General features: G+C 45.6%; 1 protein-coding gene across 4 annotated transcripts in view; it reads right to left on the bottom strand.

The window, feature by feature from the left end:
- The window catches only part of SEC24D (SEC24 homolog D, COPII coat complex component), a 181,688-nt gene that overhangs the window by 107,056 nt on the left and 55,518 nt on the right, over window positions 1–19,114 (bottom strand). For all 4 annotated transcript variants that reach the window (XM_068280585.1, XM_068280593.1, XM_068280612.1 and 1 more), the window contains exon 6: window positions 10,782–10,906. In XM_068280585.1, coding sequence (XP_068136686.1) covers window positions 10,782–10,906 — 125 coding nt within the window. The remainder of the gene's footprint in view (window positions 1–10,781; window positions 10,907–19,114) is intronic.

The raw sequence follows: 19,114 nt of genomic DNA, 5'->3' as shown, positions 1-19,114 counted from the left end.
GCTTCTATTTAAGTGCACGGAAGTGGTTGTTTCCATGAGAGTGTTTTCTGTTATTTGCATAAATGCCACAGTAGATCCCGTCCTCTCATCTCATCCTGGATGCATCCAGGATCGGCTACATCCGGCAGGTTTGTGTCCCCTTGCAGGGGTCAAAACACGATGATCGAATGACAAGAAGTGGCGCTAAGGCCCCGTTCACATCTAAAAAAATGCTAGCGTTTTGCGTGAGTGATTTTACAGAGATTAGCGCGGTCAAATTACTGGACACTTCCACGATTCAGAGCGATCGCAGGCAGCGCTTTATTAAGTGTGCAGTGAGCAGGGAGGGTGGCCATCATCTTTGTATTAATCCTTTTCAGTGAGTATCTTTATAAAGAATTAAGGCCATTGTAACAATTGTGGGATATCTCCGTGTTCAGCGCACAAGGCGTACGCTGACACGGCGGAAATCCTCCACAAGCGTATGAAGGGGGGAACCCAGCTTTGGTGCAAGCACCAGTAGAGGGCAATTCCCACCAGCAGATGGCGCTGTGGAGTGCAGACTAGCACAACTGCTGCACGGCCACAGATGCCAGATGGGGATTGTACAGATAAAGACAATGCGGGGCTGAACAGCCCTTAACCCTCCTGGCGGTATAAAAAAATCCGCCAGGAGGGAGCGCAGCAGTTTTTAAAAAAAAAAAAAAATCTATATCATGTAGCGAGCCCAGGGCTCGCTACATGATAGCCGCTGCTCAGCGGCATCCCCCCGCCCTCTTTGATCGCCTTCGGCGATCTCCGATCAGGAAATCCCGTTCAAAGAACGGGATTTCCTGGAGGGCTTCCCCCGTCGCCATGGCGACGAGCGGGATGACGTCACCGACGTCACTGACGTCGGGACGTCATTGGGAGTCCCGGGCCACCCCTCGGCGCTGCCTGGCACTGATTGGCCAGGCAGCGCACGGGGTCTGGGGGGGGGGGGCGTGCGACGCACCGGATAGCGGCGATCGGGCGCGCGGCAGCGGCGATCGGGGTGCTGGCGCAGCTAGCAAAGTGCTAGCTGCATCCAGCAAAAAAAAAATTAAACAAATCGGCCCAGCAGGGCCTGAGCGGCACCCTCCGGCGGCTTACCCCGAACTACGTTCGGATTTACCGCCAAGGAGGTTAAAGAGAAAGAGCACAGGTCCAGGATGAATGTGTGTTCACCAATCTAGTCGCGACTCTGCGACGGTGAACACACATCAGCAGAAACAAAAGTAGGAACGCGATCGCGAGAAGGGCGATCGCCAGAAGTGACACAAGACAGATCAGAACAGAACACGAGAGGAGCAAAGGCACAGCAAATGACAATGAGAACGAAAATAACAAACGCTAACTAAACGCGAATACCGCACTCATTCGCAACAGCGAACGCGTTTTCAGCGCGGTCTCCCCGTGTTAAGCACAACAGAGATAAGCACGCCTAACTAACCACCGACAGACAAACACGAAACAGAGAACGCGAGCGCTTGCTTAACGGTTACCTCACCGAGCCTACAGCAAGCGTTCGTATCAGACAAGACAGACAAACAGAAAACAGAAATAAGCTAGGAAAGATCCACAGCCGCTACCGCTAGGGGCTAGTGCGCTCCAAGATGAGATAGCTGGTAGCAACCGCTGCTCCAGCTATACTCCAAGAAAACAGAACAGAAGGATCCACAGCACTAGCGCAAGGCTAGTGCGATCCAAGCAAGACAGAACAGAAGGATCCACAGCACTAGCGCAAGGCTAGTGCGATCCAGGCAAGACAGATCAGAAGGATCCACAGCACTACCGCTAGAGGCTAGTGCGATCCAGGAAAACAGAACAGAAGGATCCACAGCGCTAGCGCAAGACTAGTGCGATCCAAGCAAGACAGATCAGAAGGATACACTGCCACTACTGCTAGAGGCTAGTGTGATCCAAGCAAGACAGATCAGAAGGGGCTACCGGTAGCAACCGCTGCCCCGGTTAGCACCCAGACAAACAGAACGATTTCCTGTTGACCACCGCTGGGACAGGACAATCGCAACAGACAGACAAAACAGATAGGCAATATAACTGTACTAGGAAACTGCCTAGTACAGTTCCAAGAATTACTCTAAGATCACTTTAACAAGAAATAGCATGGCTGACACTCTAGGAGTGTTTCAACAAACCCTGAAGGAATGACCAGCAAAGGATTGTGGGTGATCCCAACCTTTATACTGCCAGCAGCTAGATGATTTGCATAACCAATGTATGCAAATCCCTCAGCAGCAGAGCAGGTCTGGAACTTGCAAGACAAAGCCAGGTCTCTTATCCAGAGACCTGCATTCCCCAGACACAAGGAATGGTCAAACAGCTGTCTGCCTGTGCAGCCAGCTGAGCAGATCCTTACAGTACCCCCTCCTCTAGGGACGAATTCCAGACGTCCCTCAAAACTGGTATTTCCAAAAAACTCCAACTGAAGACTCATGAAGGTCAGGACAGCCCGACAAGGCCCAATTCCAGAGTCAGTCCAGCCGAAACCGACCTCATCGGAAGCAAAAGCCACCGAAACATGCCCATCAGTACTACCAGTCTCAGTATAACACCCATCAGGACTGTTAACGCCAGAGAAGAAGCCATCGACACCCTCCAGACAATACCCACCACCTTCCAGGGAACGTCCGAAAACACCAAACCTGCCACAATACCTGTTCGAAGTGTCCCTTACAACACAAAAGCCACTGTTGATCTTATCCAGGGTATTAAGCAAAATTTCTCCCTGAATCTCCCAGAACCTTTTGAAGCTCGACAGAGATCCCAAGAGGGCAGAACAATCACCAGGCTCACATGGAGAACTATCAAGCCCTCCTATGGAACCAATCACTATTCCGGATTCAGAATTACAAGGACACCCATCAAGATCAGGACTTTCAGGGACCACTTCTGGGCATGCAAGCAGACAGGCCATATCAGAGCATGTCTCCACCGAGGAAGCATCTGAGCATGCTGGTAACCAAGGCACACTTGGGCTTTCTGGGTCACAGAGCACATTGGGGTACACCAGCACAGGAGAAACCTCAGGACATGTCGGGGAACTGCCAACCTCAGAGTCCGACACGACAAGACCAAAACCAGTACCGGGCAGAAAATCATCATGAGTGGAGGTCACAGGTACTGGTCTTTCAAAAGAAGACTCAGACTTAAATTCAGAATTTTCTGTGACTGTAATATCATCATTGACTACACATGAGTGAAGCTCCACAAGAGCTGCAAAGGTAGTCAGCACAAGAGCAATGCCTACCGAAGTGGGCAAAACCTCAGACGGATCTGGGGGGCAGGAGGTATATCCTAGAAGTTCTGCACCCTTTAGGAGGGACTTGGAAACCTCCAAAACATCAACTAAGACCTCAGAAATGTCATTTTCCAAGTTTTCTATGAAGGATTCTGAACTATCCATGTTACAGGGCTGAACATTAACTACCTCCTGCAGACAGGGCAGATGTCCCAGGAATGGTTCCACCATAAGCTGAGACTGAATTTCATCATCATGAGCGGGATGTACAGGAATATTTACTGGAACACACACTGACTCCCTAACTTCAATCTCACTGCACCCAGAATTCTGCGTAGCAGTCAAACTAGCTTGCAACTCCAAAACTGCAGAAAAACAGGTGAGAATAGCAGCAATACCTAGACGAGCCTCTAGGGACACTGCAGGAGATATTGTACAAGGCAAAATTGATTGTGCAGAGTACAGGGTGGAGAGTCAGTACTTTCTTCAAAGCAAGAAAGGGACTCTCAAATGTCAGTGCGATTGGACATCATATTGTTATTCATGGTACAGGGCAGGCTCAGAAAAACCTTCTCTGGACCCAGCAAAGATGCTTCAGAGTTAGATTCGCAAAACTAAAGTGCTGTCTCACTCTTAGACTCGGCTAACGATGTTGAATCCGAGGAGACAGAACGCAAAATTTGTGAATCCAAGATCGCTTTAGGTTGTGAAACTGACGCTTCCATAGCGCAAACCTCCACGATCTGCGGAGCAGACTGCAAGGTATTTAGGACAGAAACACTGGAGCAACTGTCATCAGGCAACAGGCCTTCACAGGTGTGAACAGAATGAGACAAAGATTCATTTGCAAAAGAAGTGGCGACAACAACAGGAGAAACTTTATTAGACATATTCATTTTACTTTTGATGCTGCATAATTTAGGACTTTTCCCCTTAAAGATCTGTTTTTTGATGACAAAGGATCCCGTCTACCTTTGAGAGGAAAGACACATTCATGTTGATCACACTTTGCAGGAACATCTGAGAAACAGGCATTAGATTGCATAGATTCAAACTGCACACAGTCAGGAGAGAATCTTTCAGGATTCGCACAGGAATCAACCACAAAGGTACACCCATTCATTTCAGGTCGTAAGGTGTCCAAACTCACATGCTTTACCCCAGGAAGGCAGGAATAATCATTCGATAACAATGTCTCTCTATTGGAATCAATTGACTGGTGTGTGTGCAACTCATCCAAGATCGTCTGCCAGACACACATCACCGGACCCACAAAACACTCGTCACACTCATCAGAGTCAATCAAAGTGTACACAGAATCAAGACAAGCATTTAGAGTCTTTTCACTTTCTGCGATGTAAAAATCGCAGAATGCCTTCCAATCAATCTCGAATTCCACAACCAACGCCCCAATATCCCATGGTGCAAATGGAGGCTCAAACAACCCTATATCTAAATAGTCCTCATAAGGGTTGGGGTCAGGAATATTCATAGACTTTCTTACTCCTTTAATATAGAAAATAATTCTACCTATCAAAGGATCCACAAATGCCCTTTCTTGGGGTAATGAAACCTGAGACTGAGAAATTTCACCGGATTCATCACATCCAAGTGTATTCCAAACTTCAGACTTTACAGATTTTTATTTGTAGTTGCTATGGGCAACTGATTTTTCAGCTGAGAAGTCTTCCTCTTTTTTCTGCTTTTAGTCCTTGCTGCTTTAGGAGGCTGCTGTCTAGACACAGGGGAATAATTACTGCATTCATTTTCAAACTGAATGGTTTTGCATGGAGTGGGTAGAGCAGCTGACTGATTAACAGCTACAGACTCAAACAGAGCAGGTGGTAAACAAGGCAGCTTAAACCAGTGAGAGAAGATCAATGTAAGAAATTGATACAGATTATCATTCCAAGAATTGACTCTTAATACATTATAAGCCCAGGAGAACAGGTCTCCTTGCAAGAGCACATAGGCGAACTGGAGAGCTGACGTGGACGGATCAGTAATCTGAAAGGTGGGATTCAGGCAAAATCTCACACATTCAGAGAGGAATTCCGTCTTGGTCTCAGAATTTAGCTTTTTAAAGCTCTCAAAAGACATAGGACCCATACTCGACAAAAGTGTACAAATCGGAAATTCCCTCTACACTGGGAATTACGGTTTGGCTGGTCATTCTGTAACGATTGTGGGATATCTCCGTGTTCAGCGCACAAGGCGTGCGCTGACACGGCGGAAATCCTCTACAAGCGTATGAAGGGGGGAAACCAGCTTTGGTGGAAGCACCAGTAGAGGGCAATTCCCACCGGCAGATGGCGCTGTGGAGTGCAGACGAGCACAACCGCTGAACGGCCACAGATGCCAGATGGGGATTGTACAGATCAAGACAATGCGGGGCTGAACAGCCCTTAAAGAGAAAGAGCACAGGTCCAGGATGAATGTGTGTTCACCAATCTAGTCGCGACCCTGCGACGGTGAACACACATCAGCAGAAACAAAAGTAGGAACGCGATCGCGAGAAGGGCGATCGCCAGAAGTGACACAAGACCGATCAGAACAGAACACGAGAGGAGCAAAGGCACAGCAAACGACAATGAGAAGTAACGAAAATAACAAACGCTAACTAAACGCGAACACCGCACTCATTCGCAACAGCGAACGCGTTTTCAGCGCGGTCTCCCCGTGTTAAGCACAACAGAGACAAGCATGCCTAACTAACCACCGACAGACAAACACGAAACAGAGAACGCGAGCGCTTGCTTAACGGTTGCCTCACCGAGCCTACAGCAAGAGTTCGTATCAGACAAGACAGACAAACGGAAAACAGAAATAAGCTAGGAAAGATCCACAGCCACTACCGCTAGGGGCTAGTGCGATCCAAGATGAGATAGCTGGTAGCAACCGCTGCTCCAGCTATACTCCAAGAAAACAGAACAGAAGGCTCCACAGCGCTAGCGCAAGACTAGTGCGATGCAAGCAAGACAGATCAGAAGGATACACTGCCACTACCGCTAGAGGCTAGTGTGATCCAAGCAATACAGATCAGAAGGGGCTACCGTAGAAAAGAGAGAAATCGAGAGCCCAATATGGTGTAGTGTGTCAGAGATACGAAGGGAAATGAATAAGTGAGATGGTTATACTCACAAACATGGGTTACCGCTCAGGCAACCACTGTATAGGCAGGTGAGGAGATTAGACCTGTCCTCACTCAGGATTAAGAAATCGCTCTCTGTAGATCAGAAAAAATGGGGTAGGATCACCCCTCCACCTGGGGTGGACTCAAGTATACTGGTAGGTGATCAGAGGCGCCAGCAGAAAAAAATTGATATAAAATTGTTAAAAATTGCCGAGAGGGAAAGTGGTGGACTTCCCCTCAATAATTAGACACCAAGGTCTATCATCAAATCAAACAAATACATTTATTCAATAGTACCCCAAAATCTGCAATGCGTTTCGTGGGAACAGACCCACTTCTTCAGGCAATAAAACGGGGACAACAAACACTGTGAACAAAGGACAGAGGGTATTGCTATAAGATTGCCGCAAATAACAAACATACAAAAAAAAAAATAAAAGTCACAAAACGATGATATAGCAATAATCATATATCAAAAATCAGGATAATGGTTATGTAACAAAAGTAGGGACTAAATCCATAGGTGGCACATGAGCTGAGTGGAGTATCCAGACGTATACATAGGGTTATCAACATATGTACAGACAATAAAAGTTGATGAAATTATAATAACAACAATAAGTATAAAAGATAGGGACAATAACTATATATACTAAGTTCATACGTTTGCTAGATCAAAAGCCATAACAATGTAAAACAGGATGATAATATATCAATGAAAGAACAAAAAGAAAATAAAAAAATACAATAAAAAAAAATTGGCAATTAAATTTGTACAGATGATAAAAAGGATAAAAAAATAGGGATAATATTTATGTGTTAAATACTTGAGCCAAAAAAAAAAAAATTATATATATATACATATACATACATATACACATACACACATACACATATATAAATATATATATATATATATATATATATACATATACACATACATATACACATACATACACACATCGCTGTAGGAGTGTCCCAATATAGGGTGGAAACATGTGAAGGTCATGATTGACCCTATTTTTCCCGTCCTTATAACGTGAAGGGACGGGAAAAAAAGGGTACTAGGTATGTGCTTAGTGTAAAAGAACCCGTGGTTTAGCTAGTAAGGCCCCGTTCAGACTGCAGAACGCAGACCGCAACGCATGCGGACCGCAACGCGTACGAACGCACGCCATCCGCGTTCGTATGCGTTGCGTGGCTGATCCCATCACTGAAAAGTGAATGGGACAGCCATGCGTTTTTACAAAAAATGCGTGCAGCATGCGTTCCCGGACCGCACCGGTCCGGAACGCATGCAGTGTGAACATCAGACATTGCACTCTATGCAATGTCTGATGTCGTGCGTGTCGGCCACCTGCACGCGTTTCCAAAACGCGGCTGGAAACGCGTACAGTGTGAACGGGGCCTAAGAGATGGCCATGGTGTATAAGGTTTTGCATTAGGGATACCACCATTAAAGACAAGGCTATAGGAGTGGAGGATACAGAAAATTATGAACATATGGGGAAAGATAAAAATAATAATAATAACACCACCTGGGACAGCGGTTACATGGTTTGCCCCAATATGTTCACCTAAACATGTCACTAATTAATATGACTCTAGCACCATGTAACCGCTGTCCCAGGTGGTGTTATTATTATTATTTTTATCTTTCCCCATATGTTCATACTTTTCTGTATCCTCCACTCCTATAGCCTTGTCTTTAACCACCCTGGCGTTCTGATAAGATCGCCAGGGAGGCTGCGGGAGGGGGTTTTTTTAATAAAAAAAAAAAACTATTTCATGCAGCCAACTGAAAGTTGGCTGCATGAAAGCCCACTAGAGGGCGCTCCGGAGGCGTTCTTCCAATCGCCTCCGGCGCCCAGAATAAACAAGGAAGGCCGCAATGAGCGGCCTTCCTTGTTTTGCTTAGATCGTCGCCATAGCGACGAGCGGAGTGACGTCATGGACGTCAGCCGACGTCCTGACGTCAGCCGCCTCCGATCCAGCCCTTAGCGCTGGCCGGAACTTTTTGTTCCGGCTACGCTGGGCTCAGGCGGCTGGGGGTACCCTCTTTTGCCGCTGCTCGCGGCGGCGTTCGGGCAGCACACGCGGCTGGCAAAGTGCTGGCTGCGTGTGCTGCTCTTTATTTGAAGAAAATCGGCCCAGCAGGGCCTGAGCGGCAGCCTCCGGCGGTGATGGACGAGCTGAGCTCGTCCATACCGCCAGGCTGGTTAATGGTGGTATCTCTAATGCAAAACCTTATACACCATGGTCATCTCTTACTAGCAAAACCACGGGTTCTTTGACACTAAGCACATACCTAGTACCCTTTTTTTCCCGTCCCTTCACGTTATAAGGACGGGAAAAATAGGGTCAATCATGACCTTCACATGTTTCCACCCTATATTGGGACACTCCTACAGCGATGTGTGTATGTATGTATCTATATATGTATGTGTATATGTGTATGTGTATATGTATGTATATGTATATATATATATATATATATATAATTTTTTTTTTTTTGCCTCAAGTATTTAACAGATAAATATTATCCCTATTTTTTTCATCCTTTTTTATCATCTGTACAAATTTAATTGCCAATTTTTTTTAATTGTATTTTTTTATTTTCTTTTTGTTCTTTCATTGATAAATTATCATCCTGTTTTACATTGTTATGGCTTTTAATCTAGCCAATGTATGAACTTAGTATATATAGTTATTGTCCCTATCTTTTATACTTATTGTTGTTATTATAATTTCATCAACTTTTATTGTCTGTACATATGTTGATACCCCTATGTATATGTCTGGATACTCCACTCAGCTCATGTGCCACCTATGGATTTAGTCCCTACTTTTGTTACATAACCATTATCCTGATTTTTGATATATGATTATTGCTATATCATCATTTTGTGACTTTTATTTTTTTTTTGTATGTTTGTTATTTGCGGCAATCTTATAGCAATACCCTCTGTCCTTTGTTCACAGTGTTTGTTGTCCCCGTTTTATTGCCTGAAGAAGTGGGTCTGTTCCCACGAAACGCATTGCAGATTTTGGGGTACTATTGAATAAATATATTCGTTTGATTTGATGACAGACCTTGGTGTCTAATTATTGAGGGGAAGTCCACCACTTTCCCTCTCGGCAATTTTTAACAATTTTATATCAATTTTATTCTGCTGGCGCCTCTGATCACCTACCAGTATACAGAAGGGGCTACCGGTAGCAACCGCTGCCCCGGTTAGCACCCAGACAAACAGAACGATTTCTTGTCGACCACCGCTGGGACTGGACAATCGCAACAGACAGACAAAACAGATAGGCAATATAACTGTACTAGGAAACTGCCTAGTACAGTTCCAAGAATTACTCTAAGATCACTTTAACAAGAAATAGCATGGCTGACACTCTAGGAGTGTTTCAACAAACCCTGAAGGAATGACCAGCAAAGGATTGTGGGTGATCCCAACCTTTATACTGCCAGCAGCTAGATGATTTGCATAACCAATGTATGCAAATCCCTCAGCAGCAGAGCAGGTCTGGAACTTGCAAGACAAAGCCAGGTCTCTTATCCAGAGACCTGCATCCCTCAGACACAAGGAATGGACAAACAGCTGTCTGCCTGTGCAGCCAGCTGAGCGGATCCTTACAGCCATGCTGAGAATCCCCTATGGAGAGATGGACTAGCCCAAAACCTACTGTAAGTGGCAGCAACATAGGAGAAAAGTAATTTATAGTTCATTTTACTCTGGAAGAAATGTACTTCTTATTTGTATGTGTCTAGATGTATTTTAAATTAAATTTTTTTTTGCAATAGTGGGTCCTTTAAATGGACTCCGAGGAGTGCCCAAATTTAAAAGACTACACTTACCTGGGGCTTCTTCCAGCTCACCGTTGGTGGCGAGGTTCTGCGGCGTCCTCCTGGCTCCTCTCCTGCAGCCTCCGCCGGCCCCGGTTACCGGCGTCAACCAGCGACACCAGGGCCGGGTGTTGGGCCGGCTCTTCCTAGTTAGTGACGCAATGCATCATCACGCCGGCTGCTTCGCGTCATCACGCCAGCCGGCGTGAATGGTCTGCACATGCGGTACAGAGGCTTCAGCCAATCAGGCTGCATTAGTTATGTATGAGGGAAAGGTAAAGAAGAGAAAAAGAAAACCCAGCATGCCCTGAAACTTCCTTTGTGCGGAAGATGTACCAAATAAGAGCCAACTGGGGAATGATGTTGTATGGAGAAAAAAAATAAGAGCGATTTTTAACTTTTGGATTGCCTGGTTAGCATCCTTATTACTTGTTTACCAGATAAAAATAAAGAATTGATTTTTGTTTTTATGCCTGACGGTTACACTTTAACTCTGAACCAAAGACAGTCTAACATCATGATCAGAAACAACTTACTGGACTTGGTATGGAATCTGGGTCAAGCTTCTTCTGAGGAGGACCAGACATTTGCTGCTGGTTTCCAGGAAATGCACCAGGATAAGGCATTGGAGGTCCAGGTAACTGAGCACCATAGTTGTTTACTGAAATGTAAAAAACAAAGTAAACTTTTTTTATGTAAGACTGCTTGCAGTAATCTGGGCATTTCTCCCACATCCCAAAAACATTGAGTTAAAGTAATTAGTTCCCCCAAAAGTGTGTACACATGCAGGGCCAGGCTGAGGCAGAGGCAAGAGAGGCTCCAGCCCCAGGGTGCAGTGTAGGAGGGGGCACAAATCTCATTTAGCTATCATTCCCCTATTGTGTTTGAAAAAGAGAGAAATAAGAAAAGGGGATACTTGGCAGTGACTGCAAGACAGATAACTAGAGATTAAGGTGTTGGGAGCCCTGAGGCACCTTTTAGTCTAATAGCAATCAGTGTGTGACGGCTGGGGTGGGCGGGTTGGAAGGGAGCACTGTGGGTGCTGGAGGACCTTGTTTCGGCTCTGTACATATGCTATACTTAACCGTTATCTAGAATGCGGAAACCAAATCCAGTGTATGCACAGTTGTGCCCCAAGCGGATTTAAAGGTCCACCATGCGGAATCTTTAAACAGCAGCGACCACCAAGCACTTTGTTCTCCTCCTTACCCCTCCCACTGAAAGTCTCATCATTGTGCACCAAATCATCTTCCCTCCTCCCCATAGAAACAGTAAACATCGCTCTGCTATAGCAGAGTAGGCATCTGTACAGGACTCGGCTCGTGAACTGTCACCCAAAGGATCTAGTTCCAATCCCTTTGGGCAACAACTATTGTGTGTGTGTGTTCAGCTTATTATATGCTCTTTGGGTGGATGACAAAAACCCAAACAGGTAAAACACAGAAAGTACAATTGAGTTCTTTAGTGTTTTATTAATGGTGAAGAATCCAAAAGTCCATTGTTAGACCATCGCGGTCTTTTTATTAAATGAAACAGTCTGCAAAATAAATCTGCAAAAAACACTCACAAATTATAATCAATAAATAGATTAAAAAATGGCCAGGTGGATGGCTCACTGCAAGTAATGAAACCCCCACCAAAAAGGCCTGGGGCCCACTAGAGCGCTGTCAGTAGCAGCTTATGCTTTCTAGAAATTGCCTTCAATTCCAAAAGCACATCCCTACTGAAAGCCTATGGCCGTGATCCCACAGGTGCGAATGCCATTTGCCAAAGTCGCAATCGAAGTGCACGCCAGAGCAATTTCAATCAGGGAACATAGGGCCCAAAATGGCATTCCCTGAAATCGATTAGCAAAATTGCTCTCAAAAACACTAGCGTTTTGCAATTGCAAGTGGGTCCCAGGCATAAGTGTGTGGACTAAACTTCAATTATCAGCAAGACGACGCAAATCTGGATCCAGAAATGACAGCCCCAACTACATTGAAGAGAAAATGTCATCCTGTCTGCTTAAAGAAAAGCAATGTTGTCCAGGCAATAATTTGAGGGCAATGTAATGTTGAACTATTCAGCATTATCATGTGGTAACCATTGGCTATAAGTACTCTGACCATACGTCCCGTTTTACCCGGGACAGGTCCCGGATTCGGGGTCCCCTGTCCCAGACTGCATGAGGTCCCGGGAAACGTCCTGCTCTAAGCCGCTGGACGTCCCGGCCTCGGGACTCTGGCCACTGTACGATTGCATGAACTGGCCAGTACATAGCCTGCAGCCCCGCTCCAGCCTGCATAGTCTTCTGGCAGGCAGAGCAGGGCTACGGGAAGATGGCGTCCGAAAGCCCTGTACTGGAAACTATTTGTTTCTCCAGTACAGGGCTTCGGGCGCCATCTTCCCGTACCCCTGCTATTCAATTCAGCGTGGGAGACTGCAGGAGGAAGATCGTCCGGGGAGCTGCGCGCCAGAGGCCGGGAGAGGGGACTTCTGTCAGGTGAGTAAATTCCTTTTTTTGCAGGTGAAATGTTGCCCACATGCCGTTATTTTCTGCTTAAATGTTGCCCACTGCGTTATTTTCTGCTGAAATGTTGCCCACTGCGTTATTTTCTTCTAAAATGTTGCCCACTGCGTTATTTTCTGCTAAAATGTTGCCCACTGCGTTATTTTCTGCAGAAATGTTGCCCACTGCCTTTTTTTCTGCTAAAATGTTGCCCACGTTACGTTATTTTCTGCTGAAATGTTGCCCACATTGTGTTATTTTCTGCTGAAATGTTGCCCACATTGTGTTATTTTCTGCTGAAATGTTGCCCACATTGTGTTATTTTCTGCTGAAATGTTGCCCACATTGTGTTATTTTCTGCTGAAATGTTGCCCACATTGTGTTATTTTCTGCTGAAATGTTGCCCACATTGTGTTATTTTCTGCTGAAATGCTGCCCACATTGTGTTATTTTCTGCTGAAATGCTGCCCACATTGCGTTTATATTCTGCTGAAATGCTGTCCATTGCGTTTATTTTCTTCTGAAATGTTGCCCAGTGCTTATTTTCTGCTAAAATGTTGCACACTGCATTATTTTCTGCTGAAATGTTGCCCACATTGCGTGATTTTCTGCTGAAATGTTACCAACATTGCGTTATTTTCTGCTGAAATGTTGCCCACATTGCGTTTATTTTCTGGTGTCTGGGGTAACTGTTGCTGCATTTATTACTTAATGGTCATAGTTGGCTATATTTGCTGCTTTGGGGTTACGGTTACGCTCCGCCCATACAATGTCATGGCTATTTTTCAACGCAGCGCGTAGCTAACACCCCTCCAATACATAGACTGTATCACTAGCAGGAATGCATGGCAGACTGCCACAAACAAAGCAGGTGAGTATAAGGGAGCTGCAGGTGCAGTCCAAGCCACTGCCAACTGCTTACAGCCTAAAGATTAGATTTAAATACTGAAAAAAATTAAATGTTTTGCTGTATAGATTATAAAGCAAAGACGTATGGCTCAAACTGAACTTTAGAAACTTGCTTTGCAATCAAGATAACGTATATTTTTAGGAACTGTGATACAGTACTGTATATGCTTATTACACAACAAGTCTATACAGGTGAAACATAAAAAAATTGGAATATCATGCAAAAGTCCATGGTAATTCATCTTAAAAGGTGAAACTGATATATGAAATAGACTCATTACATGCAAAGCGAGATATTTCAAGCCTGTATTTGTTATAATTTTGATTATTATGGATTACAGTTTATGAGAACTCCACATTGAAAATCTTAGACCATTAGGATATTGTGAAAATGTTCAATATTCTAGGCTCAAAGAGTCAGACTCTAATCAGCTAATTAATGCAAAACACCTGCAAAGGGTTCCAATTTTATATATTAGTTTCACCTTTTAAGCTGAATTACTAAAATAAATGGACTTTTGCACAATGTTCTAATTTTTCGAGTTTCACCGGTATATATTCTGTTAAAATTATAGAAAACATCTGTGATGCTGAAGCATTTCCAAATTCATCTTCAGAGGGAATAAAGCTATCATTATAGGAGTACAGAATTTGACATTTGTTTCTGAAGCTACTAGTTTCCTGGTTATCACATCGCATACATTTGAAAGAGTCGCAAGCTAATTTAGGTGCAACGTATTTAATGTTGCGCTTAAATTGTTAATTACTGATATTGCTAGTAATACTGTTGTATTACTAGAAATATCAGTAATTAACAATTGAAAAAGAATCTATACTCTAAAATTCTTACAATAAAAAGCATACCATTCTATTCCTTATGTTCTCCTGGGCCTCCCGGGGCTGTTTCTGACACTTCCTGCTGCAATCCTGGCTTGTAATTGCCAGTTTTAAGCAGTGTTTACAAACAAAAGACATGGCTGCTAACCAGAGTGTGATAGGCTGAGAACAGCTCAGTCTGCGACTCACACAGATCCTGCAGGGGGCATGGAGAGGGTGTGTATAGCTTCTATCCTATCACAAGCAGAACAGCACATTCCAGCCTGAGTGCCTGAGTGTATAACAGAGATAATACAGCCACTGTGCCACTAGAAATGGCTGCAGTAAGACAGACCACATTAGAACATAGGAACTTATAGGATAGAAGAAATAAGGCTGAAAATTTTGTTACAGGGTCTCTTTAAGCTCAACATTAAATAATAAAAACAATAACAAAAACTGTAAATAATGATTTAATTGCGGTATTACATTATCGGTACATTTACCGATAATGTTGAACCTAAGTATAACCTAACCTCTCCCTACTCTCACACAGAACCCTCCCCTGGTGGTTCCTAACCCTAAGACCCCCCTGGTGGTGCCTAACCCTAAGACCCCCCTGGTGGTGCCTAACCCTAAGACCCCTCCCGGTGGTGCCTAACCCTAAGACCCTCCTGGTGGTGCCTAACCCTAAGACCCTCCTGGTGGTGCCTAACCCTAAGACCCCCTGGTGGTGCCTAACCCTAAGACCCCCTTGGTGGTGCCTAACCCTTAAACCACCCTGGTGGTGCCTAACCCAAGTCCCCCCTGGTTGTGCCTAACCCTAAGACCCCCCCTGGTGGTGCCTAACCCTATGTCCCCCTGGTGGTGCCTAACCCTTAATGTCCTAACTAGAGGCGATGTGCCTGGATATATGTATGTTTATTCTTATCATTGACCCCTGTGGCTAGGGTCCAATTCGGTGCACTCCCCCTCCCCTGTATGTTTGTCAGCATGCAGACAGCTTATGCTGGTGTGTGCGCATGGTGCACATGGACACATAACGTTAGCTCCCTTGTGCGATTGGTAAGATGCACTGTCTTTCCCAGGAGAGGAAGTTAGGATGTGTGCTCCTAATCCATTGATAGGTTTGATGCAATGAATGTGTTTGCATGTCTGCACTATGCATGTTACAGGGCCAGAGTTAGGACACCTATGTTTACCTGGGTACTTCTACGCAGTATAGGTGACTAAGCATAAGAATGCATTCTTCTGTGAACTAAAACCCTGGCTTTTAATTTAGCTGTAGGGATAACAGTTGTGCCTGGATGAGTAAATCTGTGAATGCATTTGTTTGAACATTTGCATGTGAGTGTGCGAAGGGTTAATTGATTTTTGCTGTTTCTAGCCACACCCCCTTCAGCACCTCCCTTTCCCCAATAATTTATTTAATGTCCTAACTAGAGGCGATGTGCCTGGATATATGTATGTTTATTCTTATCATTGACCCCTGTGGCTAGGGTCCAATTCGGTGCACTCCCCCTCCCCTGTATGTTTGTCAGCATGCAGACAGCTTATGCTGGTGTGTGCGCATGGTGCACATGGACACATAACGTTAGCTCCCTTGTGCGATTGGTAAGATGCACTGTCTTTCCCAGGAGAGGTGTAACGATTGTGGAACTTTCCCCGTGATCAGCGCACAACGCGTGCGCTGACACGGCGGAGATCCTCCACAAGCATATAATTTGCAGGAACCCAGCCAAAGGTGCTACGCACCTGTAGAGGGAAATTCCTGTCGGCAGATGGCGCTGGGAAGTGCAGAGGAACCAATCCTCTGTACCTCCACAAGTGCCAGACAGGAATTGTACGAAGCGCAGAACGCAATCGCAAGAGAGGCAATTGTGAATGAGATTGAGCAAAAGGGATAGGTTGTATGTGTGTGCGCCAATCCAGTCGCCACTCCGCGACCGCGCACACACAACAGCAGATACGAAATAGGAACGCGATCGCGAGAGGTGCGATCGCGAGACGTGACACAAGGCAGAACAGAATAGAATACGAGGGTAGCAAAGGCACAGCAAATACAATAAGGAGATACGGAAAATAACAACCGCTAGCTAACCGCGAACACCGCACTCATTCGCAACAGTGCACGCGGTTATGCGCGATCTCCACGTGATAAGCACAATAGAGACAAGCACGCCTAACTAACCATAAACAGACAAACATGAAACAGGGGACGCGAGCGCTTGCTTAACGGTTACCTCACCGAGCCTGTAGCAAGCGCAGCGGACAAGACAGACACACGAAAAACAAGAACTAGGCAGGAAGGATCCACCGCTCTTCCGCCAGAGCAAGTGTGATCCAAGCAGGAACATAGATCAGAAAGATCCACAGCCGCTAACGCTAGCGGCTAGTGCGATCTCAGCAAGACAGAACGATTCGCTATCAACCGCCGTTGGTGACAGCGCAATCGCGACCGACAAGACAGAACAGAAGGATCCCCAGCGCTCGCACAAAGTAGCTAGCGCGATCCCAGGAAACAGAACAGAAGGATCCCCAGCGCTAGCACAAAGTAGCTAGCGCGATCCCAGGAAACAGAACAGAAGAGATAGCTGGTAGCAACCGCTGCACCAGCTATACTCCAAGAACATAGATCAGAACCATTTCCTGTCAACCACCATAGGGACAGGACAATGGCAAACAGGCAAGACAAGACAGAACAGGCAATACAGATAATACAACCTGACTGGGCTAGAAGGGGAGCCTAAAGCAACCCCCAGGAATTAACTATACTAGATAGCAATGGCTGACACTCCAGCAGTGTCCATCAGGAACTGAGCAAGGAAGGGAAATGACCAGCAAAGCATTGTGGGAAAGACATAGTACTTATAGTACACGCCTCCAATGAATGTGGCCAGGCAATTTGCATGACAACGTATGCAAATTCCTCTGCAAGCACAAGCTGCAAAACTGACAGAAACTCTTCTTTCCAGAGTCCTGCAGCATGCAAACTTACACAATGGTCAAAGGGCTGCCTGTCTGCACAGGCAGCTGAGCAAATCATCACAGTACCCCCCCCTCCAGGGTCGAATTCCAGACGACCCTCAAAACTGCTATTAGCAACAGACTCAAACTGAAGACTCATGAAGGTCGGGGCAGCCCGACAAGGTCCAATTCCAGAGTCAGTCCACCCGAAACCGACCTCATCGGAAACAGAAGCCACCGAAACATGCCCATCAGTACTACCAGTCTCAGTATAACACCCATCAGGACTGTGAACGCCAGAGAAGAAGCCATCGACACCCTCCAGACAATACCCACCACCTTCCACGGAGCGTCCGAAAATACCAAACCTGCCACAATACCTGTTCGAAGTGTCCCTTACAACACAAAAGCCACCGTTGATCCTATCCAGTGTACCAAGCAAAATTTCTCCCGGAATCTCCCAGAACCTTTTGAAGCTCCACAGAGATCCCAAGATGGCAGAACAATCACCAGGCTCACATGGAGAATTACCAAGAACCCCCATGGAACCAATGACAATTCCGGATTCAGAATTACTAGGACACCCATCAAGATCAAGACTTTCAGGGACCACTTCTGGGCATGCAAGCAGGCAGGCCATATCAGAGCATGTCTCCACCGAGGAAGCATCTGAGTACGCTGGTAACCGAGACACACTTGGGCTTTCTGGGTCACAGAGCACACTGGGGTACACCAGCACAGGAGAAACCTCAGGACATGTCGGGGAACTGCCAACCTCAGAGTCCAGCACGACAAGACCAAAACCAGTACCGGACAGAGAATCATCATGAGTGGAGGTCACAGGCACTGGACTTTCAAAAGAAGACTCGGATACAAATTCAGAAATTTCTGTGACAATAATATCATCTTTGACTACATATGAGTGAAGCTCCATCAGAGCTGAAAAGGTAGCCAGCAAGGCAGCAATGCCTACGGAAGAGGGTAACCCCTCAGAAGGACTTAGGGGGCATGAGACATCTCCTACAAGTTCTGCACCCTTTGGGAGGAACTCGGAGACCTCCAGAACATCCAACAAGACCTTAGGAGCATCATTTTTCAAGTTTTCTAAAAAGGATTCTGAACTATCCATGTTACAGGGCAAAACTGGAACTTTATTTTGTGGACAGGGCAGATGTCCCAGGAATGGTTCCACCATAACCTGAGACTGGATCTCATCATCATGAGGGGAATGTACAGGTATATTTACTGGAACACACACTGACTCCCTAACTTCATTCTCACTGTACCCAGAATTCTGTGTGGCAGTCAAACTAGCTTGTAACTCCAAAACTGCAGAAAAACAAGTAAAAATAGCAGCAATACCTAGACGAGCCTCTAGGGGCAGGGCAGGAGATATTGTACAAGGCAATGTTGACTCATCCAGAGTACAGGGTGGAGAGTCAAAACTTCCCTCAGAGCAAGAAAGGGACTCACAAATGTCAGTGTGATTGGACATCATATTGTTATTCATGGTACAGGGCAGGTTCAGAGAAAGCGTCTCTGAATAAGGCAAAGAGGGTTCAGCATCAGATTCGCAAAACCGAAGCGCTGTCTCACTCTTAGATTCGGCTAACAATGTCGAATCCGAGGAATCAGAACGCAAAACCTGCGAATCAAAATTCACTTTAGGTTGTGAAACTGACGCTT

This window comes from Hyperolius riggenbachi, chromosome 1 (genome assembly GCF_040937935.1).
Source record: "Hyperolius riggenbachi isolate aHypRig1 chromosome 1, aHypRig1.pri, whole genome shotgun sequence".
NCBI classification, from domain to species: domain Eukaryota; kingdom Metazoa; phylum Chordata; class Amphibia; order Anura; family Hyperoliidae; genus Hyperolius; species Hyperolius riggenbachi.
Note: the sequence above shows the minus strand (reverse complement) of the source record. Positions and strands in the feature narration are given on the sequence as shown.